Genomic DNA, 27,720 nt, shown 5'->3' with positions numbered 1-27,720 from the left:
AGCCTGGTATACCTTTGATAACTATTGTAACTAATTCAAATGAAAATTCGATGTTTAATTGCACTTTCATATAAAAGAAATTGTTTCCTTTAAAACTGAACATATTGGTTATTGATTTGGGGATGTACGGCGTGCATTGACTCATGAACCGTTCAACCAAAGTTTTTTTCAAAATTAAATATGTTGTTTCTGAAGACAAAATGGAGGTCAAGTTCAATAATGGTGATTTTCACTTTTCCAAATCAGGAGTTATGGTTCTAGAAAGATTGAAAAATGGCGTTTCCATTTATGTTGTTGCATTTACTCATGAACTGTTCAATCAATGCTTATTAAATTTTGATATATATGTTGTTACTAATGAAAACATGGAGGTCAAGTTTGATATTCATGATTTTCAATTTTACCGATCAGTTGTTATGGTTCTGAGTTACGTTTCTTGAAAAATTGAACAATTGTGTACCACAACTCGGAAACGTAAAATCTAAAATTTATGAATAAAACAAAAGGGAGCTCACGCCAATAGATATAAACAATTCACCAAAGTTGTATGCAAATTGGTGGAAGCATTTTTATTGATTCAATGTCCGACATGTTGACCACGTAATGGACGGACAAACCCATGCTGTATCAAATATTCAATCTGAATTTAAATTCAAAGCTGTTTGAAGCTTAAATTTTGTGTCTACGAAAGTCTTGCTCAACTGTTCAGGGTTTGACCTCCGCAGGAAAATGTGGTTTGCTGTCTCTCTGACAGCCTCTTGTTTTAAAATCATTTAATTCTAATAGATCTAATATAAACGTGTATAAGCAGATATTCGCAAATCTATAGCTGATTTAGAGATACCAATGCCCACACAAATATTCCTTAAACACATACAGTGCACATTAAAAACATTAAAAGCAAATTGATTTTACAAAACACTATTAATACAAGTCATGTCATGTTGAATAATTACAGAAAATGAATCTGATATGGTTGTTTTATGCCACTTGTCAACGAGAAACATTAATATTTTGATACACTTTCACAAAATTCCTCCATAGAACATGTTCGTATAAATTCTCTGTTTGGTTTCACTCTTCTTGAACTGCCCATTTTAGACTTCCGAAAACTGTGTTTCTTCATACTTTTTACATTACTGTTTTTGTCAGGTTTTGAATCTTTGAAACTTTCAAATTTCCTATTCTTTTCTGGATCATTTTGTGCTTCTGTAGTTTCCTGCTTTCCGTATTTACCCAAAGTAAAAATTTCTGAAAAGACAAACATGATCTATTCTTTAATCAATCTTATAATGGTCTCAAGTAAAGCCAAACTCGGACAAGAGATCAAAGCTATGCTCGACGATGTCCACATTTCCATGCCAGTGACAAAGTATTGCCTACTAAACTGGTCATACCCTCGAGGAATAACAGTCAAAAAGCAGAGGAATCGTCGATTCATTGGAAGAAATACATTTAACGGCAACAATCTACAATTGGTGCTTTGAGTTAGTGCACGAGGCTAAAATGTAAGAGAAGTCAAATCCTTATTCAAACATATGCAAACACATGCGTAGAACTATATCGAAACCCCATCGAACAAAATGCAGGGATTTGTCCTTACAAATAACGCTTGATGATTATAAATGATTGAACATAGTATGCCGATTTTAGTAGAATCGACAACTTGAAATATTTTTTACTAGTATTTGTTTTTGATCACATATCGTGTGTTTCTGCACTTTAACATCCTTTACTTTCATACTTTTTGCTTTCAGCATCCCTGTTAAAAGTAAATGAAAATAAGCGGTTCCAGCCCATAAAAACTGTCCCTTTTGATTTTTGTTCAATCAATATAAATTCAACGTTTGCATAAATTTTAAAAGAATTTCAGTCCTATTTATATGACGTCTTACTGCTGTCTATAACGAAGTTCCTCTGTTTCATGAATGCATCTTCCTCGTTTACTGGATCGCTACAGCAACAACAACCGTTTCCCATTTCATTCCTAACTAGATCTAAAAAAAAAATAAGAAGGTGTCCATAGTATGGATGCCCCACTCGCACTTTCACTTTCTATATTCAGTGGACAGTGAAATAAGAGCATAAACTCTAATTTAGCATTAAAATTAGAAATATCATAACATAGGGAACACGTGTACTAAGTTTCAAGTTGATGGGACTTCAAATTTATCAAAAACTACCTTGACCAAAAACTTTAACCTGAAGCGGGACAGACGGACGGACGGACGAGCGAACGCACAGACCATAAAACATAATTCCTCTCTTTTATCGTATGTGGGGCATAAAAAGCATTGATTTTTGAAAAAGTAACAGCGATCAGTTTCATATAAAATCTTTCGACTAAGTCATAAACAATTCGGTAAACATACGATCAAATTAGGTTGTAAGATTTGTTTGTGAAATTTATCACAGTTGAATAATTTAGATTTTTATACAGCTGCTAAAGTGTCCATTCAGATTATAATTACTCCATACATTCTAATGAGAACTAATGATATAAACTTAACTAGAAAAAATATTTAACACCTTATTCCTAACGCCTCCTTCAAAAATTAGATTTAAATAATGACAACCACTCAAGATTTTAGCACAGTAACTTCATCCTTTTAATTTGATCAACATATATAATTGACAACAGGCACTTAGGAGATGAGCAATCATTTACCAAAAAAATACATATTATACCGATATTAGATCATATTATGGACCATTAAAGCACACATACAGGTTCATTTCTATAGGTTTAAAGTTTAAAATTATCCAATATTAAGTAAATAATGTTTGCAATCACTGAAGCAAGCTTGTCGTGTATTGCTGTATATCATATTTGTTTTTGTTCATTGTTTTGTTCGTTTTCTCGTTTGACATTTTTGAAATTATTAATTTCGGGGCCTTCTAAAGCCGACAACGTAGTATATGTTTTGTTCATTTTTGCAGATGACCTAACGTTGTTAACTTCTACGTCTTTTGGACTCTGGTGGAAGGAGACTTGTCTCATTGGCAAACACACCACATCTTCTTATTTTAAGGCTAAAGTACTATAACTGCTTATGAAGACAGCCCATCAACAGAGTTTCTGACACAATGATTTTTACTGCAAATGAGTTACAATGGTAAAAGTCCGTAGTCCAATACTACAAACTTATAACACGATTGAAATCTGAGACTTCATATAAAATATTATACACTACATAAAGATTCTTTCAGTGTCGTGATCTGATCAATAAAGTCTTAATTATGAGCATGAACTCTTTCAGCCTAAGAGTGGATTTGTGGCAGATATTTCTCCCCATCTTTGCTATTCTTTGTCATTTATTCAATTGACATGATATTAGTTGATGTAATTTCGTATTAATTATGTATTATTATTTCATATTAAATATGAACTTTTATGTCAAATGTTTTATTTGCAAACTGTATTTTTTGCATTTTATGATTTTGAATAAATGACCTTTTTTCGTCAGTTTAGTTTTTATATCATATAGCAAATCAAGCTTAGACTCTGGCTTGTGTATTCTTTCAGTGTCGTGATCGGATCAATAAAGTCCTTATTATGAGCATGAACCTTTTTTTTTTAGTTACAACGTATTAAATGTCTTAATTGTTTGTTTTTGTTGTTGTTTGTTTGCTTAAAAAATAAAATGTATACTTACTTAGAATTTGAAAGCAGTCCTATAAGATGTAAAATAAAACGGATGTTGATATTGTGAAAAGGAAAAGTGACAGAAGTTAAGTTAAATGTTGACGTTATAAGTCTAGTATTTATATCCGTTGTTGGTTAACATTTATTTATACTGTACATGCGGTACTCGTGATGAGAAATGAATATCAAATGTACTTTGTCATGTTAGTGTCAGTCAAATAATTGTTTAAATACTGAGACTGACAGACGACTATGGTAGACATAGTTGATAAACTAAAAACGTGATGAGTTTAGGCCAAACAGCGTGTTTAAGTCAAAACCTAAATGATAATTGTCTTCGTAACGGAAGTAGTTTTGGCGTTTGTTAGGGGAACTATATCTAACTATACACTAAACGAAAAGAAGACAAGCCTATATGATTATTGTTCTATCAATTAGATTAAAGATACTAGTATTTTTGTTCAGATTGTCTTTGATAGCTTCGGTTAGAAGAATTTAAGTTAGCTAACACTTAAATCCATACATTCGTTACTTTCACAATGAAAACAAGCAGCAATGCATGATTGCTTAACTTATGACGGTTAAGTACATGCATATATAATGTTGTTCTGTGTCTTACACAAGGTTGACTGTGTATTCATGCCGTGTTAAGGATTACTATAGTATAAAACTTAAGAGATGTCGTACGATTCCTATGAAAAACCATCCACCAGAGACCAAGAACGTAAATGGAACAACTATATATAGAATACCGTTTCGCCTTCAACAATTACCAATCCAACATTCCGTTTTATTAGTACATTTGTAACTTGAAACAGACACATAATAAATGTGGTGGGGCTGACCATGCATGTGAGCGCTCAATCCTCCCTTAATATGTGACAGTGATGTGTCAGCAGAATATACGAACAAAATATAACAAGACTTGCACCTTCACATTACCATATGTTGCATGAACGCATCAATATATGCCAAAACCCGAAGAAAAAAAGAGGAAGATGATGCCAAAGGGTCATTAAAAAGTTTACATAATCAGACAACGCCAACGCAAAACATGAAACTAGACCACAGTGCTTAAACACTACATAGAAACAAAAGACTTACTAAAATGAACCCCAAACAAGAATGTGTCCCCAGTACACGAATGCCCCACTCGCACTATCATTTTCTATGTTCAGTGGACCGTAAAATTGGGGTAAACCCTCTAATTTGGCATTAAAATTATAAAAAGATCATATCATAGGGAACATGTATACTAAGTTTGAAGTCGATTGGACTTCAACTTCATCAAAAACTACCTTGACCAAAAACTTTAACCTGAAGCGGGACAGACGGACGAACGAACGAACGGACGTACAGACCATAAAACATAATGCCCCTCTACTATCGTAGGTGGGGCATAAAAAACAAGGACGAACGGACGAACGAACGAACGGACGGACGAACGGACGCACAGACCAGAAAACATAATGCCCCTCTACTATCGTAGGTGGGGCATAAAAAACAAGAGTTGATTTCATGTTGTCCAGAATGATTAACATATTCTGCTCCGCTAGTGGCACCAGTCATTTTCACACATGGGAAGTACAACGATTATGAGTCTAATTCAATGGTAAACAAGCATAAAAGTTTACTTCATAATGATCATGTGCACTTAGTTTACATATTTGACCACACACTACCTTAAACAAAAACCCGACTTTAAATCAAGCTAATACGAACAACGAACATTTCCCCTTCCTAGATCTTAGTTTAAACCGTATTTATTAATGAAGATTACAACAAGTATTATACAATGTTACGTGAAATTCAAATATCCTAGATCTTGATATCTATTTTTTTCATGTGATGCCTATACCAACATTTACGATAAAAGAGATGATTTTTTATTTCCTATTTTTCATTATCCATTTTAAGATGGTGACGTTTCTTTTAGTTTATCACCATCTTATGGTGTTTATATATCTAAACTTGTTCGAATCGCTCGTGTGTGTAACAACGCATTTGATTTTAACGAAAGAAATTGGGTATGACTAAAAACAATATGGCATCAGGACTTACGATACTACAGACTTGTCAATACATTCACTAAATTTTTATCATCGTTACAAGGACGTCATCTGTAAATATAAATCGACGTCCAAACTCTTATACACACCCAACCTTTTATGGTGATATTCTATACAAAGCAAACAAATGTCATCATCCACCTCTAAAGCTAACCATACGTTTAAATAGACTTATTCAGAAGGGATATACATTTTTGTAGTGACGATACTGTTCAGATAATTAAGATGGCATTTATTAAATAAATATTGATTCACTCATAGGGTCTTTGCATAAGAAATCAACATATTTGTTCTAAAACCAGTTGTTTGTATGATACGGGTTATGTTCTGTTCGCATATCTAGTAATGGTATGATACTAAATAACTAACGGCAGGAATTGTGCTTGATTTTCATATGATGAAGACATAATCTTTAAATCTGTTTAATTGAGGTCTGGAGCCGGTATGGGATCGGAGTAACTACAAGAAGTCCTTTGTTAATTTAAGCTTTCATTGTCATTTTGCTTAGTTTCTTCTGCTATCTATTCTGACAACGGACATCGGACTCGGACTTCTTTTAAACCGAATTCTTCTGTGCGTATTGATGTGTGTTTGTTGGGTAGAGGTATATGGGAGTGTTGAGATCTTACAAAACTTGGTTAATCCCGCCGTATTTTTGCACCTGTTCCCAAGTCAGAAACCTCTTACCATTGTTTTTCTTGTATGTTTTTTTTTTAATTTGGTTTATTTAAATGTTTTGGTGCTTAGCTTGATGTCCATTTTCTCTGAACTAATACATATTTTTGTTTAGGGGCCAGCTGAAGCCCGCCTCCAGATACAGGATTATCTCGCTTTGTTGAAGACCCAGTGGAGGCTATGGGCCGTTTCCTGCTCTTTGGTCGGGTTGTTGTCTCTGACACATTTTTGCTTCCATACTTCCATGTTTTGCCCTTGGTGTATTATAAATAATTTTAATTAAATAAAATATTACATAGTAACACCCTATCAAAGTTCAGCAAATAGTTTGTTTCAATGTAAAATATATTCTCCCGAACACACAAGAGCATATTCATTTATATCTTTCTCTAGGACCTTCTAATTTTGATCACTGTGGTTTAACTTCATTGTTGACTAAATCCACTTTACTAGTTGAATCGACATTTTCAACGTTACTTTGGTATATATTGTTTGTGGCGACAGCTTCGTATGGTGGTGGCGGGTAGTTAAAGTTTACGTCTCCTTCTGGTTGATATGCCGCTCCATCGTAAGCTGGGGCTGCAGGATGTATTATTGGACTTCCTGAAAAAAAGGGAAAAGATGAATGTCAATAATTTCTGAAGTGCTAGCAAAAATGTTGTTATATTTGAAAAATAATTGATTTTGTTTTTTTTTTCTAAATAAAGACTGATACCAAACAGATAACAGGTAGAATCGAGAAACATTATAAGAATTGAGTCTTTTTATATTATTGCATGCATGTTTATTAAGGGAGATAACTCTGTAAAATCAGCTAAACGTTTTAAGTACACTGTGTTGTTAAAGCCCCAGTCCCACTAGACCACGATCGCACCACGCTCACCGCGATCTAAAATAAATTTAGATTGTGGTGAGGTCGCGGTATGAACGGCATGAAAATGTAAATTTTCGTTGCTTTCACGATGTTACTACGTTCACTCTACGCTTCTACAAAGATCCCGCTACGATTATACCACGTTCTCATCGCGCTTATTCTGCGACCTCTTTACGCTTATCAAGATCTTTCTACGCTCTTCACGTTCTCACTACGACCATACCACGAGTTATCCGATTACAACACGATCTTACTGCGATTATAACACGTTCTTATCACGATTATACTATACTACGTTCATAGCGCGATCTTACTACGTTCTCAGCAATAACGTCAACATCGTGTTCCATATCAATACAGTTCAATTCCTTCTATTTCTGATTAAATCGTAGATTTCTTGGAAACAATACAGTCATGCCACAAAAATCTACCAGAACACGGTGGTAGGAGTTGATGTAGAGGCAGAGGGAGCAAAGTAACGAATCCTGATGAAGCAGAGATGTCGGACCGACCAATCCAACCTAAATTACAACCTATTGTTGGTCCATATAGCTCAATGACGATATTTTAGTGAACGATAGCAGAGATGACATAGATGTATCAATATATATAGGAAGATGTGGTATGAGTGCCAATGAGACAACTCTCCATCCAAGCAATAATTTATAAAAGTAAACCATTTAAGGCCAAGGTACGGCCTTCAACACGGAGCCTTGGCTCACTTCAATCAGCACGCTATAAAGGACCCAAAATATTACTAGTGTTAAACCAATTAAACGGGAAAACCAACGGTCTAATTAATCCATATAAAAACGAGAAGCATGGTTGAGCCGTTAGAGCAAATGGATAATTACATTCAAACAAACAAAATCTAGGGAGCTTTTTTATATATTTTATGTGAAAATGACAATTAGAATGATGGTCGTAGTGTGAACGTAGTCAGGTCGTAAGAAGAGCGTGATGAGGACGACAAGGGCGTGCTAGAATCGTACTATGGTCTTGAACAGCGTGGTATAGTCGTAGTGGAAGCGTAATTGGGTCGCAGTGAGAACGTGATTGTCGTAGTGAGGTCGTGATAACGTCGCTGTGCGATCGTAGCGCAGTCTCTCCGAATAGAATCACGCTTTCGCTACGCTCTCGGTACGATTGTACAGCGACCTTTGCGATCTTACTACGCTTTTACATGTACTACGACCTGATTTCGCCACGACCGCACCACGATTGTTTTGAACATGTTCAAAGTTGGCCACGCTCTTCACGATCTTGAAGACCTCACCACGACCGTGATACGACCTTACTGCGATCTACAAGATCGCACTACGATCATCAAAATTTGCATTTTTTTCACAGATCGTAGTGCGATCGTGGCCTAGTGGGACTGGGGTTTATACATTAATACCCTAGTCCCACTAGGCCACGATCGCACTACGATCTGTGAAAAAAATGAAAATTTTGATGATCGTAGTGCGATCGTGTAGATCGCAGTAAGGTCGTATTACGGTCGTGGTGAGGTCTTCAAGATCGTGAAGAGCGTGGTCAACTTTGAACATATTCAAAACAATCGTGGTGCTGTCGTGGCGAAATCAGGTCGTAGTAGAAGCGTAGTGAAAGCGCACTAAGATCGTAGTAAGATCGCAAAGGTCGCTGTACAATCGTAGCGAGAGCGTAGCGAAAGCGTGATTCTATTCGGAGAGACTGCGCTACGATCGCACAGCGACGTTATCACGACCTCATTACGATCATCACGTTCTCACTGCGACCCAACTACGCTTCCACTACGACAATACCACGCTGTTCAAGACCATAGTACGATTCTAGCACGCCCTTGCCGTCCTCATCACGCTCTTCTTACGACCTGACTACGTTCACACTACGACCATCATTCTCATTGTCATTTTCACATAAAATATATAAAAAAGCTCCCTAGATTTTGTTTGTTTGAATGTAATTATCCATTTGCTCTAACGGCTCAACCATGCTTCTCATTTTTATATAGATTAGACCGTTGGTTTTCCCATTTAAACACTAGTAATATTTTGGGTGCTTTATAACGTGCTGATTGGTGTGAGCCAAGGCTCCGTGTTGAAGGCCGTACCTTGGCCTATGATGGTTTACTTTTATAAATTGTTACTTGGATGGAGAGTTGTCTCATTGGCACTCATACCATATCTTCCTATATATATTGATACATCTATGTCATCTCTGCTATCGTTCACTAACATATCGTCATTGAGCTTCATGGACCAGCAATAGGTTGTAATTTAGGTTGGATTGGTCGGTCCGACATCTCTGCTTGATCAGGATTCGTTACTTTGCTCCCTCTGCCTCTACATCAACTCCTACCACTATGCCCACGTGTTCTGGTAGATTTTGGTGGCATGACTGTATTGTTTCCGAGAAATCTACGATTTAATCAGAAATAGAAGGAATTGAACTGTATTGATATGGAACACGATGTTGACGTTATTGCTGAGAACGTAGTAAGATCGCGCTATGAACGTAGTATAATCGTGCTAAGAACGTGTAATAATCGCAGTAAGATCGTGTTGCAATCGGATAACTCGTGGTATGGTCGTAGTGAGAACGTGAAGAGCGTAGAAAGATCTTGATAAGCGTAGTGAGGTCGCAGAATAAGCGCGTTGAGAACGTGGTATAATCGTAGCGGGATCTTTGTACAAGCGTAGAGAGGACGTAGTAGCATCGTGAAAGCAACGAAAATTTACATTTTCATGCCGCTCATACCGCGACCTCACCACGACCTAAATTTATTTTAGATCGCGGTGAGCGTGGTGCGATCGTGGTCTAGTGGGACTGGGGCTTAAGCTCCTCAATGATCAAAAGTAGTGTTTGTCAAACTGCTATATAACCAGTGTAATTTTTCTGAAAAATTACCGACCGTGCAAGGGCTGTATAGCCAGTCAAGGTCGTTAAAAACGTCCATTTGTTGTTGATAAATTGGTTGGTTAAAATTTTTAGAAATTTTTATATTTTTGTCAAAGTAAATACTTTCTCAAAATTTTATGAAAAATAAACGAGCCAAATTAATTTTAGTGAAGGTGTTGGGTACCATCTTAATCGAAGTTTTTTCTTTTCAATTTACGTTTTCCTTGACGTAGGGAATGGAGAAAAGAGATATATTATATTAACATTTTGTCTATTTGGCAATTCATAATTTTACTATAACATCTAAAAACTTTTCTTTGGCAAAATTTTATTATAACAGATCCATGACTAATGTTCTAGGAATCAATTTAAAACTGAGAATTTTTTTAATTATCTTGAGTCAATTCAAAATTAGGTCAGCAATGACACAGTTTCGAAAATATATAGAGAAGCCAGGTTCTTTTTGGGGGCTAATTTAATTCTGCAAATTGATTGGAAAAATATAATTAAATAATCATCAAATTTTTATTTTTTAAAACTCAAAGAAGGTCCTTTCTAGATGGCATATTCTCGTCGTGTTTTAAAAAAGTGACATATTTATAACTTATAATAAATAGCGGTACTTATGATTTGACTTTGTGCAAATCACGAGGATCTCAGAAGTCATTAGACCATAAATATTCACAGAGCTGACGCCAAAAACTCATCAGAAAAAGGGCATTTATCATTTGAAAGTTCAGAAGGTTAATCTCAAAAAATGTTACCTAAGAAACACCAGACAAGTTTATTGTTCGTGGTTTTGTGGCAAGAGACAGAGTGTCAATTCACTTGCACCTGCAAAAAGCATATTATTCTAACTGTATGCAATAAATGGTTACTATGTGAAAGAGCTTTGAACAACTAGCTTTCAGTAACTGTGAGTACTCTCAGGTCAGTTCTTTGTGTCTTTTGTCTTTATGCTTTACATTTTTGTACTTTGTCACAATCTGATGAGTCAATGCACCTGAGATCACCCCAGTTTTTGGTTGGGTTCGTGTTGCTTCAGTCTTAATTTTTCTATGTTGTGTTTTGTGTACTATTGTCATTTTATGTTTAGCCACGTTGTCAGTTTATTTTCAATCTATGAGTTTGACTGTCCCTTTGTATCTTTCACCCCTCTTTATAACTGTTTTAACAGTTTGTTCTAATGTTGTACTATATGCCACTGTTTCATATGAGTAGAAGGTCGAGTTTTTTTATGTGTCTGCCACATGTCAGGAGCCGACAATTTAGAGCGTGTCGACTAGCAAATGTTCCTGAATCATTTAATTTGTTTTTGATATAATTGTGAAATAAATACCTACCTATAGTTGAAATACCGGTTGTTGCAAATACTGCTCTTCTCGTCCTCGTCCTGCATTTGGCGCGACAATAAACAATACAAAATATGAACAGACATATACCAAACAGGCCACCAATCACTCCACCTACTATTATACCCGCGTTCCTGAAAACAGAAATTTAGAAATTGGGTCGTCAATTATTTCACCTGCTCTTAAACCTTTTGTCTTGAAAACAGAAATATACCAACCAAGCTTCCAATTACTCAACCTACCATTTAACCCTTGTCCCGGAAATCAAAGAAACTAACCAGGTCGCAAATTACTTCAATTGATATTAAACCCTTGTCATTGAAAATAGAATGAATCAATCAGCTCGCCTATTAATCCACCTGCTCTTAAACCCTTGTTTCTGTAAACAGAACAAATCAACCAGGTCGCAAATTACTTCACCTGCCATTAAGTTAACCCTTGTCCCTGAAAACAGAAATATACAAACCAAGTATATTGTATCGTTATACATATAAAGTGTTTTTTATTTTATCAAAATCACTGTTTATATCGTTAAAAAACAATATGACGTTTTTAATTGATACCATTTAAGGATTAGTCAAAAAGAGTAGAATTAACGAAAGGGAGCGAACAAAGTCTCTTTTATCGTAGATTGCTGTTATGATTCCCGTGTGAAAACTAAATTATCTAAATTTAGAAAAACTAATGCTGTAAATATTAGATTTATTTTAAGTAAGTTCGCCAAGGGAAATTTCCTGTGTTGATTATTTAGAGCAAAACCATCATCAAGGTTACAGTAAGTATTATTAAACTTACAATGAAATATAAATAAGACTGGTCTTTACTGTGGTTAGTTTTTGCTTAATTACCATACATGAACTAGTCTGATAGGGGCGCAGTTGGTTCACATAGGAATACCTACAGCATGTCGATAAACTTTATTTCCGAAACGACTATAATCACCTTTCCCTTTTTGATAACAAAAGAAGGTTCAATGTCCCATAATTAATCTTGTGTATAAAAATAAAAGGGCGTGAGGGTGTGTGTGTAAATAAAACAGTAAGCCATAGCTATAGTCAGGGACATTATACATAAAGCTATTCAAGTTAAGACCAATCGTAGTACTCATTTATCGTAGGACATGCAGAACAAGAATGTGTCCCCAGTACACGGATGCCCCATCCGCAATATCATTTTCTATCTTCAATGGATCGTGAAAATAGGGTTACATCTCTAATTTGGCATTAAAATTAGAAAGATGTGTCATAGGGAACATGTGAACTAAGTTTCAAGTTCAAACTTCATCAAAAACTACCTCGACCGAAAACTTTAACCTGAAGCGGGACAGACGGACGAACGAACGGACCGACGAACGGACGCACAGATTAGACAACATAATGCCCATAAATAGGGCATACAAATCTGTCCGTTTGGAACAAACCTTAACTTAAGTAGCTTTATGCATATAGGCACAGACATTAAGTAAGGTAACTGTTAAACAATTATTAGAGTCTACGTACGTGTTTGAAGAAGAATCATAACTGTAGTCCCCATAATTATAATAGGACCGGTAAGAGCTATATCTGAAGGATCTGTACGATCTGTAGGATCTGTAAGATCTATAGGATCTGTAAGATCTATAGGATCTGTAAGATCTATACGAGTAATAAGATCTGTAGTATCTGTACGACTCGGAATATCCTACAACTAGAAAATGACAAATTAGCAACATTGAAATCACAAAAAATGCATATGCAAAATTACAAATTTACGAATTTGGAATCAAAAAACTACAAAGACAAAATCACAAAATTACAATGTTGAAATAAAAAACAACGACTAGAATAATTATAACAGAATTAAAACTACAAAACTCATAATTACAACTAGAAAATAACAAAATGCCTACTATCAAATTAAAAAAATATATAAAACACTGAAATCACAAAATTGCAAAATAACAACTAGAAAATTCAAAATTATGAAAATGAAAATACAAAACTGCAACTTGAAAATCGCAAGACTCTAACTAGAAGATCACGAAACTTTCAAGTAGTAAAGAACAAAACTGCATAAAAAAATTAATATACAACTATAATAGAGTTAAAAAAAACGGGGATCCAACGCACTCGTGTTGACCTCAGATGGATATGGCTATTATTCTATGTCCCTTCTGGTATTGCGCCTATTCACGTATTTCGGTACTCTTATATCATTCGGCTTTTGCATTTTTGGTTTTGAGCCTGACTAATGAAGGTTAATTGAAAAAAATACTTCAGACGTATAAAAGAATAAACTGTTGTTTTCATATGTTAAGTCTGTTTTGGTGATATCCATTTGACGTGACTTTTTATTTACGCATCACGTCTTTGTGTTATTGTTCTATGGTATAATTTTTGTATTTACTTAATACATCACGTCTTTGTGTTATTGTTCTATGGTATAATGTTTGTATTCTGGTCTTTTTGCTAATGTGCTTTGTCTATATGCCTTGTTATGTTTCTTTGGTACAAATCATGTGGCTCTGTAATAATTCATCCCGTCATTGTGCTAGTATGGTATTTTTTTTTGTATTCTTGTCTTTCATTTTTGCTTTGTCTATATGCCTTTTATGTTTCCTTGTTACTATTTTGTTTTGTTTTCATCTTTATTAAGATTATAACACTATTTTGACTGCAGTACCAATATTTTTTACGTTTTTACCATTTATGTCTGGTTTTTTGTTCACACATCGCTGTCAAAATAATGAAATTGTATGCGACTGTCATACACGTTAGAGGTTTAGCTAGCTATGAAACCATGTTTTTATCCACCATTTTCAACATATGAAGATGCCAGTGCCGAGCCAGAAATGCGACAGTTGTTGTCAATTCGATTGGTGTGTTTGAGCTTTTGATTTTTCGATTTGATAAGGGACTTTTCGTTTTTAATTTTCCTCGGAGTTCAGTATTTTTGTGATTTTTCTTTTGATAATTAAATCTCAAAATCAAAACTTACTATAAATAAAAAATAAAACGAAAGGGTAGTATACACCAAAAGTTATAGTTTCTGAGTTATTTAATTTTGAAGAGTATCAGATAATCCATTTTCAGAGATAGAAAGCAACTCTACACCACTCAGTTAATAAGTCAATAAGAGTATCAGAACTTTTTACGTGAAGTTGCAATCGTAAAGATCAACACTTTGCTTTCGTAAGTTGATTCAAAAATGGTTTTATGATTCTTGGTTGCGAACGTAAAATGTCTTTGATTGAATACTGAAGATTCATTTCCAAATTGAACATTCATGTGTTATGCTAGCTTCGGAGCCGTAACTCTAATGGTCCCTATTATATTTTTTATAATCCGTAAATTTTCTGAAAATATCACATGGACATAAGAGATACGGTTCCGGAGACTAGTGTTATCCGAATTGCCACTATTTACCTAACATATATATAATGAAAGAAAAAGAGGAAAGTCCTTTTGTTTCAATTGGCGCAATCGTATACTTTTTGTTAGGTACAAATGATACTTTGTATTTTAAAAATCAGTGGCACAAACGTAAAACTAGAATTGGCACTAATGGTGTGTTGCGCAAAAACGACTTTTTTTTTTGCTCAAACGGATTAATCCCAAGTTTATCAACAGTCATTGTGTGTGTATATACTTGTATACAGAAAAAGAAAAATAACCATCAAATTTTGTCATCATTTGGATTTTGTAATTGGTAAATAAAATTTATCTTGAATAAGGAAATTCCCTTGAAATTAAAGTCGATAATGTATGAAAACAAATACATACCTAAGAGAACAATGATGAAAGACAGTAAACTTGATGACAGCAAAAATGGCTTCATCTTATGTAATGCAAATAAGATAACTAAATATATTTGCGTTTTATGTAAATATCCGTCAACGAATCCTTCGTCGGAAATTGGAAATAGGAAGGTTCATTTGTATTGTTTGTACATATTAATAATTGATGAATAATTACAAAGTAGAATAACCTAAGTGTATTTCCGTACATTAAAACCTATCTTTGTACTTAATAGAAAATTACATGTCCAGCTTCCGTATTCGTACAAATGTACACTATGATAGCACATAATAAAACAGGTTTCACGAAATAAAACCCCTTTTGATGTCACCTCATTTTGATGTTTTCCCATATCGCTCTTAAAACATCAAAGTACATAGAAAAATCCCTCTTTAAAATGAATAAGTTTACAAGATAAATACATTTTTTTACCATTTCTCAAATGTGCGACACAAGGGACGAGTTTTCGGGTACCTGCGGAGGATATTTTGCTTCCGAAACTTGAAGGCTTGAGTATACCTGCAGAAGATTTTCCCGTCAGACACCAGTTGAGTATTGTTATAACTATGTTTTTCGTTCGAGAGTAGGAGGCTAAAGCGTACCTTCTAATATAAAAATTAAAAAAAATGGTATGATTGTCAACGAGACAACTCTCCACAAGAGACCGAATGACCGTGACATTTACAACTAAATGTCACCTTACGGCCTTCGATAATGAATAAAAATCCATACCCGCATAGTCAGCTATAAAAGGCCCCGAAATGACAAATGTAAAACAATTCAAACGAGAAAACTATTGACCAGATTTATGTACAAAATAATGAACAAAAAAAAAATATTTATACAGCAACAAACGACAACCACAAAATTACATGCTACTTACATTGGACAGGCACATAAAGAATGTGGCGGGATTAAAAATGTTAGGAGGTGCCCAATCCTCCCCTAACCAGCTGGGGTAGTTGTGTTACAGTACAACATATGAACAAACTATAAAACAAACACAGAGTGGGCGTGGCAGTTAACTTCAATCACATCCCTTACGACAGAAATACAAGGAGATTTGAGAGTACGCGCAGTTACTGACAGCTGGTTCAAAGCCAATAACAACAATTTCTCGCTACATTGAAGACCTGTTGGTGACCCTCTGCTGTTGTTTTTTATTTGGTCGGGTTGTTGTCTCTTTGACACATTCCCCATTTCCATTCTCAATTTTATAAATAAAATAATCGTGCACGCTAAGACAGTTTCCGTCCGACAGTGGGGGACTTGAATGTACGTGCTGATGATTTTCCGTCCGGCTATTGGGCTGTAATACATGCTTAGAATCCCCCTCCGGCTTATTGAATGTTGAACCTGCTGATCATTTTTCCATTCGATACTGAGGGACTTGAGTGTTCCTGTAGCTGATATCCGCGTCGGACTCCGACACTTGTGGCTTGAATGTTACTTTTGATGATTTTTCCGTCCGACGTCCGACACTTATAATTCAAGTGTACCTGGTGGGATTTTTTCCGTCTGACACTGGGGAAAAAAGGGGTGGCTTGAGTGTACCCAGTGAGGTTTTCCCGTCCGACCTTTGGTAGGGAGCGTTATGCCAAGGATTTGCCGTCCAACACTAGAAGGCTTGTTTTTATCTGGTGAGGATTTTGAAAGTTTTATATTTTAAGAAAACCGTGTCTATTTACAGAGATGTTATAGTCAAAAGATGGCAAAATTTCAATTCTTTACTGTCTGGTTTTTTTTTGTTTTTAAAACTTTTATATATATGATATTTGAAATAGCTGTCGCCGCACATATAGCCTTTTTATGCTAATGCGGTGAAAATCGACCTCCCCATGGATAGAAACAAGTTCCTGTGCTCGACCTTTGATAGGGGGCGTTATGCCAAGGATTTGCCGTCCAACACTGGAAGATTTGTTTTTTCTGGTGAGGATTTTGAAAGTTTTATATTTTAAGAAAACCGTGTATATTTACAGAGATGCTATAGTCAAAAGGTGGCAAAATTTCAATTCTTTACTGTCTGTTTTTTTTTTTTTTTTTGCTTTTAAAACTTTTATATATATATCTATGATATTTGAAATAGTTGTCGCCGGACATCTAGCCTTTTTGTGCTAATGCGGTGAAAATTGACCTCCCATGGACAGAAAAACGTGCCTATGATTAAGATCCATTGTTTCAGTGGCTTCATATAAGCGATTCTTCTTTAGCAAATCGATTTTGAATAGAAAAATAGCCTTAGAATATTGTATCGAATAATAAGAACATACTGGTGGAAGTCATCTGGTTGTTTTTATTCATATGTGTTTTGCATATCTTCAAATACTTGAATGTGATTGGTCTATTTGACGTTTTTCCTTTGTTGACACTTCGAAAAACCATGTTGCCGAAACTGCTTTCGTATAAACTTTTAAACACTATTTCTATTTCACTGTGACATATTAATGAATGACACCCATAAATTGTATTCAGGGGTTTTAAGACAACTGAAATTGAAAGAAACAAATAACAAATGTTTTGGTTGAGAATTCTTGCATGGGCCGCTGTCTTACAATCACAGTTCAGTTTATAAGTTAATCGACCATTTTTGTTCACACATCGTTGTCAATATAATGGAATTTGATGCGACTGTCATACACGTGAGAGGTTTAGCTAGCTTAAAACCAGGTTTTATTATTGGCCGGCACTAAGCCGGTCCATTTTATGATATGGGTTTGAGATTTTTACATGAGTTTCTGCGGATCTTTATTTTCAGGTTATTGAAATAAATACATTTTTTTTTATTATTAATTTTTATATAAGAAGATGTCAAATATTTATAGCAATGAATGTTCTTTTTCTTCTTTTTTGAGATTTTGTTCATAGATGCGTCTTGATAACCAAGGGGTCCTGATAAAATTAATGTTATCCTGACCTACATTCCACTAATGTCCATATTTGAGATACAACTCGTAGAGAAATAATATTTTGTCAGTAGATGCGTCCGATATAGTCAGAATCTAGGGTTCTTAAAAATATGTCATCCTGACATAAATTTCATGGATGAGTAAATGAGATGAAAGGCTGCGTTTAAGTCCATATATGAGATGAGGAATACAAATGTTTTGTTAGTAGATGCAACTTTGATAGTCACGAGTTTCAAAATCAAGTCTTGGAAATGAATTAGATGATATTCCATTTCATCAACTGCACTTTAAAAATATTTGATTTTCGAACAGTTCTGGAAATTAAGAATTAAAGTCATCTCAATATACAGATTGTTTATATATAACACTTTGCACTTTTTTTACACCAAAAAACTCCATATTTCCGGCCGAAAAATTTGGTGCATGCACCAATTAACTCCCTTGTCTTTTTTTTAATATAAGCGTCACTGGTGAGTCTTGTGTAGACGAAACGCGCGTCTGGCGTATTAAATTATAATCCTGGTACCTTTGATAACTATTTATCCCCCATTTTATATAAAAGTCAGGAATATGACAGTTGTTATCCAATCGTTTGATGTGTTTGAGCTTTTGACTATGCCATTTGAGTAGGGACTTTCCTTTTACAATTTTCAGTTCAGTTTTTTTGTGATTTTACTTTTTACACATAAGTAACCTCTATAAAAAAAGTGTGTTTAATCATATTAAAGTTAAGTGTAGTATGATGATTTCATTTCTAAGGTCATTTTCTCTGGTTTTTTTTTATTTCGCCTGTTATTCTCTATTTTTTTTTTTTTTTTTTTTTTTTATCAAAATCCTTGTTATAAATTACTGTTGTCTTCGTGGGCCCTTTAATATCTCTCTAGTCTAAACTCCTCCGACCCTCCCCACCTTTTCTACCCTCTTGTATTCAACGGATTGTTCTTGGTTGTGTTCTTTTAAATCGAAATCATCACATCGAGAATGCCAACAAATTAACAAAACAATACATAGAAAACTATAGACCGAACAACACGAACCGCATCAAACACATTGGGTGTGATATCGAGTGAGCCGGAAGGGTATTCAGATTCGGAGCCATCATAGGTACCTGCAATGTAGCAGTTGTTTAATGAGTTGAAATTCGGTAAAACAATGTATTTTTGTTAGATAATATTATGTGGTATCGTATTGTTATTTTGTATTGTTGTTATATCTCATTTTTATCCAATATTCGGTGTTACGGTGCTGCCACATAACAAGTAACATAGAAAACACATATCAATATTTTATATTAACGCCTTATATACATTCAATTTCAAATGAACGTTTATTGACAAGGTACATAATAATAAAGTTTAGAACAAGTATGGCAAGCAAATTCTCTTGAACCATTTATTCTTTCTTTTAGTATTGTTTGTTGTTCACCAAGCTAGCGGCGCACGTCAAATCGACATTATCCCTTTTTGTTGGATTTAAATTGTGTACAGCAGTTTCTGGTTTCAATATTCTTTTGTTTCGTCTGTTTTTGGTGTTGACTCAGTCGCATTATTCGAGTTCATTGTCTCTTTCATTCAAAACCAGACCATCAGATGACGTGACAGCATGATTTGTTGTATCATTTAGTTTAATGTGGTCTATTTCGTCAAAAGCTACTGCTTCTGGATAGGAGGAATCAGCTGTTTCATTGTGGAATTCTACGCCAGGAGCGTTGGTCGCGTGATCTGATGTATCACGTGGTTCATTATGGAATTCTCCGTCAGCAACGGTGGTCATGTGATCTGTTGCAGCAAGTGTTTCATTACGGGATTCTCCGTCAGCAGCGATGGTCACGTGATCTGGTACAGCAAGTGTTTCGTTCTGCACCTCACTTTGCAATTCATTGGCATCGTATCGTATCGCACTGTTTGTGATACCATCTTTAAAATAATACACATTATGGCATAAAAATTATAATATTGAATGCATCAGGTTTTATTGTTTGAGGATTTAATTTATCTTGAAAACATCGATACTTCAAATGTACAATAAATGTTTTGGGTAGATTACATCAATGGTCTCGTGATAGTGTGCTCGACTCGAGTGCAGGAAGTCTTGGGTTCGCATCCCGTTGTGTCAAACCAAAGACATTAAAATTTATGTGATTTTGCTTCTCCGTTTAATTAGGGGCATAAATGATTAAGAGTGAAGAATGGTTGGTTCGGTTACTACCACAAGATATAAACCATTTTAAGCTAATATATTTAAAGTGCTTGTTTGTTAGGGACGACATCAAAAGATTGATGTAGGATAAAAAAAAAACTTAAATCAAATAGTTAGAGGGTGGGGGAAGGGGGGGGGGGGGGGTAAACCTCTGCAAGTTTTGTATATCTAAAATCGATTTTTACATACATTCCTATTGGTCAATCAATTTTTCCCAAATTAAGTTAAGAGGGGGGTTGGGGGTCAGTGAAAAAACTATGTGAATTAAGTTTTTTTTATCCTACATTGAACTTTTGATGTCGTCTCTAATGGTATCAGATAAAATAAAATACATTTATTACTTGAACATTTAATTAAATTATACATTTGGCTGTCAAAATCTTGCTTCAGACAATCAAACAGGCGTTGTTTAATTATCAAGTAATACGTATAGGAGAACTTACTATTTAAAAATTAAACCAATACATGAAATACTAACTTTTTTCCTATAATTTTTTTTCGTGAGAAGTGTGACTGACTTTTGTTCCAACAAAAATATGCTTGATAATTTAACAAGTAATTACATATATATTATTCTTGTAATTTTTGGTGTCTGGAATTTTTCTCTTGATACTTTGATTTCTTTTGTTCGCGATTTTATTTATTATATCAGCTTTTAAACTGTCTTGTTTGCACTTATTCATGTGAAAAATGACGACAATATCATCATGGATACTAACCTGTTATAGCTGACCTCTTTCTTCGACGGTAACAAACACATGCAATAAGAACAACAAAAAGAACAGCACCAACCAATGCGCCAATAAGTCCACCTGTTACTCCGACGTTGAACTTGTCTCTGAACATAAATTTGAATATAAAATATGAATGAAAGGAAATATGTAATTAAGGCACAAAAAGCATCCAAACGTAAAACATCAGGGTGCAGCTTTAGTATAAAATGAAATCAAAATATCAAATAAAAAGAGTATAGCAATACATTCATAATGAACTAATATTAAATATAAAATAATTTATAAACAAAAATTAGTTTTAAGTAATTAACAGCAATGATAGAAAATTTGCAAATAAGATTGAGAATGGAAATGAGGAATGTGTCAAGGAGAGACAACAACCCGACCATAGAGCATTGTGTTTGTTTATATATATATGCATATGGAAAAACATATACTAGTACCTAACTTATATTATAGTCAATTGTGAATCCCTAATATAAACGAAAATGGAACTGTTACAGCTCTGTCAAACTAGTATCTATAGTTCTTTCGGTTTGTATTTCTTTGTGGAATCTTTGCATTAAACGAATTCAACTAAAGGAATAGATTATAATCATTATAGCATAACATGAATATTCTACTTGGAACACATATCCTTGTATAGAATAAATTATAATAATGATAAGATGTGGTATGATTATCCTTGACACAACTCTCCGTCAGAGACCACATGATTTAGATTCTAGCAACTATGTGTCACCGTACGGCTTTCAACAATGATCAAAACCTATACCACATTACAGCAAGCTATAATAAAAGACCAGAAATGCTCTCTCATTATCTTCCATTTCAAAGAAACCCACCGTACGATTGTTTTATAATAACCAGTTAAAATCATTAATCACATCATTCATCAGCACCTTTTATAGCTAACTATGCATTTTGGGATTTGTTCATTGTTGAAGGCCGTACGGTGAGCTATAGTTGTTAATTTCTATGTCATTTTGGTCTCTTGTGGAGAGTTGTCTCATTGGCAATCATACCACATGTTATTTTTATATATTGGTAAGAATAATTGGTAGTATTGTACATGTACAAATAGTAAAGAGATATAATCTTACCTCAATGTCAGAGAGTTGCTACCACTGTTGGAACTGTAGTAGTAATTGTAGTAGTTTGAGTAGTATCTATTCCGGTAATATAAGTAGTTACGATATTGCACGTAGTTTTGATAGGATAGGTAGTAAGCTCTGTTATAGTAGTAGTATCCGAGGGCATCAACATGGTCTACAATAAATTATGGAAATAAGAATGTTCGAATTTCTTAAAAGTTAAATCACTACCCTTCTTAAATCATCACACAAGAGGTGTCGTTATGGTTGAATGTTTTGAACATCTTATTATACCAAGTGAAAATTCGCCTATTTATCCCTAAGTAGCGTTTTCAGATGCATGGAGATGTTTGAAACAAGAAAACCCTTCAACAAAATAAAAATATAAAAAGGGAGAAATAGTTGAGTCTAAGGAAAACGTAAGACTCATACAGTGTAGTTCCCAACCATTGAAAATGAGCAAATGCATATATAGTTTTTAATGATATTGTAATAAATATATTTCATTTCGAAGTGACCATCGATTTTTCCGTTCAGCATACTGGCTTCTGAATCCACTTACCCGCATTTTCAGAAAATAGTATATTTTAATTTCCATGCTTATAAAACATATAAAAACATATAAATTAAGAGTTCAAAAGGCCCATGCACGTGCATGAATATACGTATGCCCTTTTTAGGATAAGTGGAATTATGATTGGAACCCGACTATGGGTTAGAATGCAAACAAAGGAAAGGAATTTTAAGTGCTCGGTGAAAAAATTTAGAATGCAAAAAGTTTTGGGTCGTTTTGGCAAATTTGATAGATCTAAGTGACCGTTGTGGAGTGGGATTACATAGCCTGTTGTCCAATCCAATTCAATTTCTTTGAATAAAATACTGTTTAAACTAATCTAATTCGCTGTCGTAAAGTCGTATTTTTCCAAAACTGAATATCCAGAAAAATTATGGATGATGTAATAATGTAGGAATTTAAAAAAAAATAAATCATGAGACAAAGATTATTGCTTGCACATAAAGTTATAAAGAGGCACATGAACGGTTAATGTGACACCACCCTGATTCAACTTGATCCGAGTTTTGTTGTCTATGTCTTCTGTTGAAGTATATGATAAAAAGAACATAACATATCATTTTTCATATCAGACCCCTTATCAGCCCATGGTCAAAATCATCACTCGAGCCTGTCGGCTCTCGGGTTGATATCATGACCTAGGGCTGATTAGGGGTCTGATATGAAAAATGCCATGTTCTAATCTATATATATCATACTGCTTTTTTTCTTCATTGTTTAGGCATATGATAAAAAAGATTTCAGATCGAATGTACTACATTTGGGGTCCGACGTGCGTGACGTCCGTGAACTTTTCACTCTTTGAACCTCTATTTGAGAACCACGTAAAAGGATCAATATATTTAAAATTTGTTATTTTTCTCCATTGCGGCTCTTGAACTGATATTGAACCTAGGGCTGGTAATACATGCGATATGCAAAATGCCATGTAGTAATCTGAATTTATTGCATAACAATATAATATTTTCCACAGAAAGTAACCAAAAAGTTAGCGTGCAATAAATTCTGATAAAATCACAAAATTCATGACGTAATCAACGACAAAATCTTACTTTAAACCAATTTTTACTTTCAAGTATTATATTGCTTTATAATAAAAGGGTTATTGCATGAATATTGGGCAATATTGTCCCTCGTAGAACATACATTGCACTCACAAGCTCGTGCAATATAAAATTCTACTCGGGACAATATTCCCAATATTCATGCAATAACCCTATAGTATAAATGTCTCTGTTCCATCTTATCTCAATAATAAGAATAGCATACGCTGAAAAGATACATACCTAAAAGGGATATAATAACTAGCAAAAGCCTGGATAAAAATGTGAACAAAAACATGTTGAGAATATTCACGATGGTCAGCAAAGTAAATATGGCTTTCCGAAAATACAACGACTTATAATAAACTTAGAACATCGGAAACCATAATTTACAAAGGAAGTGTGTGATGTTACAAATTGTTGTTATTATTGTTTATAATAACTTGATTTTAATTTAGATTGAGCTTTCGTCTTAGCTAATGTGTTTAAAATCATTTTTTCCCGATCATTTTTGATAGTCAATTATAACGACAGAGGAATCATTTTTACCAATGATTGATAAACCTATACAAAAACAACCGCTCATTTGCATGAATATAAAGTTTCCTTTTCTATTAAGCCTGCATTTGTAATAGTCGGATAGAATTATTACCTTGCTGGTGATTTAAAAATGCCTCTACTGATGTTAAAAATGTAACAATTGATTTATAATTGTAAATATTTGAAGCAAATAAGAAGTTCTATGTTATTGAAATCCAATCAAATTCTACCAACTGTGTTGAGTTGTTTAGTGTTCTCGTTGTCGTTTGAAAATAGTTTCTTTCAAAATTGTTCAACATTAAAAAGTTAACAGCAATTCAAAAGTCAAATATGTGTTATCTCTGCATGAAATTGAAATTTTCTTCACTGTTATTTAAGATAGGGGTTGGGAGGTAACGTTAAATTTGCATCACAAAGTAACACGAGTACTAACGAATTTCACCAGTATTACGAGAACACAATCCTCCCCTGAAGTGTACATACAAATGACAATAATCGTGTTTTTATTGGATGTCTCGAGGCTTGGCGAAATACGAAAAGCTTTTTAACAGCTAAATTTGGTTCTGTGTTTACTTTAAGAATATAATTGCAGATGCTAAATTTAAAAGAACGAGTGTCGTGTCTAAAAATAACGTAGATCTACTAATAAAAAAAAAAACTGCTATATAAATTCCAATTTTCTTTATTTTTGATATATTGGAGGTAGTTGATCAGTGTCAGATAATGTTGTATTTGAGTGCAACACACTGTTTCCCGGATACGGCGGTGGTAGGGAACAGAAATCAGCAATTTGTTGGTATGGCGGCGGTTCCTGAAATGTTGTTATGTAGGACTGTTCGACTGAAAAATTTTGATAAATAATATTGTATCACTATGACGACAGAAAATATTATACAGTACATAAGACGTTTTTTTTTAATAAACTGAAATGTTTTGTTTAGTTGCTGATTATATAAAAATATCTGCTGTTCCTTTTCGTTTTTTGTTTATTGTGATAAAGGGGAAAGCTATTGAATGACGACAGAAAATATAACACAGTACATCAGACTTTTTTATTTAAATATACTAAAATATTTTGTTTATTGCTAATTATATATTGTAAAAAGATCTGTTTGTTTTCGTATTTTTTTTACAGTTTGAACGGATGAAGTTTGCTGACTAATATTAGAGTTGTGATTAGGAGCCTAGATGTAAAACTGTGCTCCATGACTTACAAATGTGTCGCCTAAGTAGAAATCATATAATTCATTTAAGTGACACCATAGGAAGGGTTTATATACGTGTATATACGTATATTAATACGCTTCGTTTTGCATTAAGTACACATTTGAAATAGCACTTAACAAACCATTGGAACTGTTAAAAAAAGATAAAACATATTGACCTTTTAAATTCTCTTTTTTTTAATTTGTGTCATTTGTCCTGGACCTCATTTAGAATGCCACCTCCAAAATAAATATTCCCTTTGAAAAATAAACAGATAAACAGATAACCTTACATGTTATAGAAGTTGATATAGTCTGTAGGTGAGAGTGTATCACCTGACCTCTGATGCCGCTGGTTTTATTATGGTGTTTTATACAAATGACAATAATAACTGTTATAAGAATTGCACTCATAAAACTTCCAATTACTACCCCTGCTATAGCACCATTATATCTATAAAAAAAAATTAAAAAAAGGAATGTTAAAAATTCAATAAATGTGCCTACTATAAAAATAAGAATAATGTGCACATGACATGGTACCTATAGAGACCAAATGACGTATGTATAAATAGATGTAAACGTAGGATGATAAATTTGGAGTAATGCTGTTACTTTGCCGATAATTGTGTATAAATTGTCAATATTAGGTCAAATATGTCAATTTCGACATATGTTTGACTTTTCTAAAACAAAATTGACAAGATTAGTCTCATTTGACACATGTCAGTTAAAACACTTATCTACATTTGTAAATGAGATTAATAGACGGCATGGTCCAGATAGTTTTATAGGCAATAGCTAACAAACAATTATTAATCCAACGTTAAAAAGAAGATAATCATTACTTATTTGGTATCATAGTGGTAGTAACGGTTATATTGGTTGTAGTTGGAATATGTATGACTTCCTTGGCTACAACTGAATGGCACAGTCTGAAACAGATAAAAATAAGCATTATCTAAATTCATGTATTTTGGCCAACTGATTTAGTTTCAATGTTTGTCATATTTTCCTTTTACCCTATGTAATAATGATGAAAAAACGTGTGTCATTATTCGAAATAATAATTTTATAGCAAAAAAAAATAATCACCGAATTCAGGTTGGGAAACTATTGTTAATAGCATACCTATTAAAAGAAAGGATAAAACATTCCAGTATATATCCAAAAACAATGGTCGACCATGTTGCAAGTACATGTTATAAGATATAACTAACTAAATCATATAAATATTTAAGAATTGAAAACCGTCATTTATTATTTAAATGACGAAGAAGCAACACAACGAGGCCACAATCAAAAATATTTTCGTTTGCCCAAACCCTACCCAAAGGTTGAGACAGTGGGTAGGTAGGTAGGCATTTTCTTTTTGTTTCAACAAAAAGAAATTATAGTATCTATGGTTTATAAGTCTTCATGGCTATCTGATTAAAAAAACACTTCTTCAAATCAGGACAATAAAAGATTTTGAGCAGGCAGCTTTTTTCTGGTGTTACATTCGAATATAAACACGTGACATATTGTTTAACCAAATAAAACATGAATACTCAATACCCATTATTAAACAAAATTAAAATATTTCAATTTAAATTGGTTCAAAAATAATGAAAAATCCGAATTAGCTATCCAGGGAGGGATGGTGGGTATAATTTTTAGTTCCAAAATGTTCCTGCCACTTCTAACTGCAACTGAAGCGCCTTCTGAGATAACATATATAACATAATCAGGGGAAGGAAAAACTTCGTATTTGCGTTTCTCCCGAATAAGGACAAAGAGTTATGCCGCTTTCCATTATTCGTATGTCTATTTTTTATTTTGTTTTTATTTTGATCCAGTTAAAAATCTTTTTTTACCTATGATAAACATTTTTGACTGCTTAGTTTAACTTGTTGAAAGATAATAGCATTACCGCATAGTTTATTACAGTGCGTAAAGTTAATTAACAATCTTTATGAGATTCCTTAAATTTTATGACAGCAGGTCGACCAAGAGTTCACCCCATCGTCAGCTGCAATGACAGAAGGGAATGATTCATTACTGTTAGTTTTGTAATTTCAAATTGGAAAATATGGTCTTTGCCAAAACCGTTCCGGAACAGTCCCGTTATTAATACGAAATTCGTTAATGATACCCACGTCAGAGTCCCG

General features: G+C 34.0%; 1 protein-coding gene and 2 long non-coding RNA genes across 3 annotated transcripts; all 3 read right to left on the bottom strand.

Annotated features, from left to right (window-relative positions):
• Nucleotides 1–554: 554 nt before the first annotated feature.
• LOC143072125 (uncharacterized) lies at nt 555–3,768 on the bottom strand. The gene is made up of 3 exons (XR_012977057.1): nt 3,657–3,768; nt 1,896–1,997; nt 555–1,251 (listed from the first exon to the last, which is right to left on the bottom strand). It is a non-coding gene; the product is annotated as an uncharacterized LOC143072125 (long non-coding RNA).
• Nucleotides 3,769–6,651: 2,883 nt separating this feature from the next.
• On the bottom strand, nt 6,652–15,413 carry LOC143072122 (uncharacterized). The gene is made up of 4 exons (XR_012977054.1): nt 15,261–15,413; nt 12,999–13,185; nt 11,491–11,633; nt 6,652–6,993 (listed from the first exon to the last, which is right to left on the bottom strand). It is a non-coding gene; the product is annotated as an uncharacterized LOC143072122 (long non-coding RNA).
• A 4,040-nt stretch (nt 15,414–19,453) lies between these two features.
• Nucleotides 19,454–24,222, bottom strand: LOC143072113 (uncharacterized). The gene is made up of 4 exons (XM_076246918.1): nt 24,069–24,222; nt 22,218–22,383; nt 21,100–21,218; nt 19,454–20,097 (listed from the first exon to the last, which is right to left on the bottom strand). Exons 1-4 carry the CDS (start codon nt 24,121–24,123, stop codon nt 19,727–19,729), a joined length of 711 nt encoding a protein of 236 aa, XP_076103033.1. The 5' UTR covers nt 24,124–24,222; the 3' UTR covers nt 19,454–19,726.
• Nucleotides 24,223–27,720: the final 3,498 nt, after the last annotated feature.

This window comes from Mytilus galloprovincialis, chromosome 1 (genome assembly GCF_965363235.1).
Source record: "Mytilus galloprovincialis chromosome 1, xbMytGall1.hap1.1, whole genome shotgun sequence".
In the NCBI taxonomy this organism is placed as follows: domain Eukaryota; kingdom Metazoa; phylum Mollusca; class Bivalvia; order Mytilida; family Mytilidae; genus Mytilus; species Mytilus galloprovincialis.
Note: the sequence above shows the minus strand (reverse complement) of the source record. Positions and strands in the feature narration are given on the sequence as shown.

Coding starts and splice junctions, on each gene's coding strand:
- LOC143072113 (XM_076246918.1), bottom strand. CDS start 24,123: ATGTTTTTGTTCACATTTTTATCCAGGCTTTTGCTAGTTATTATATCC. Junction 21,219..22,217: donor AGCAACTCTCTGACATTGAG/GTAAGATTATAT, acceptor ATTTATGTTCAG/AGACAAGTTCAACGTCGGAG. Junction 20,098..21,099: donor AAAGAGGTCAGCTATAACAG/GTTAGTATCCAT, acceptor ATTATTTTAAAG/ATGGTATCACAAACAGTGCG.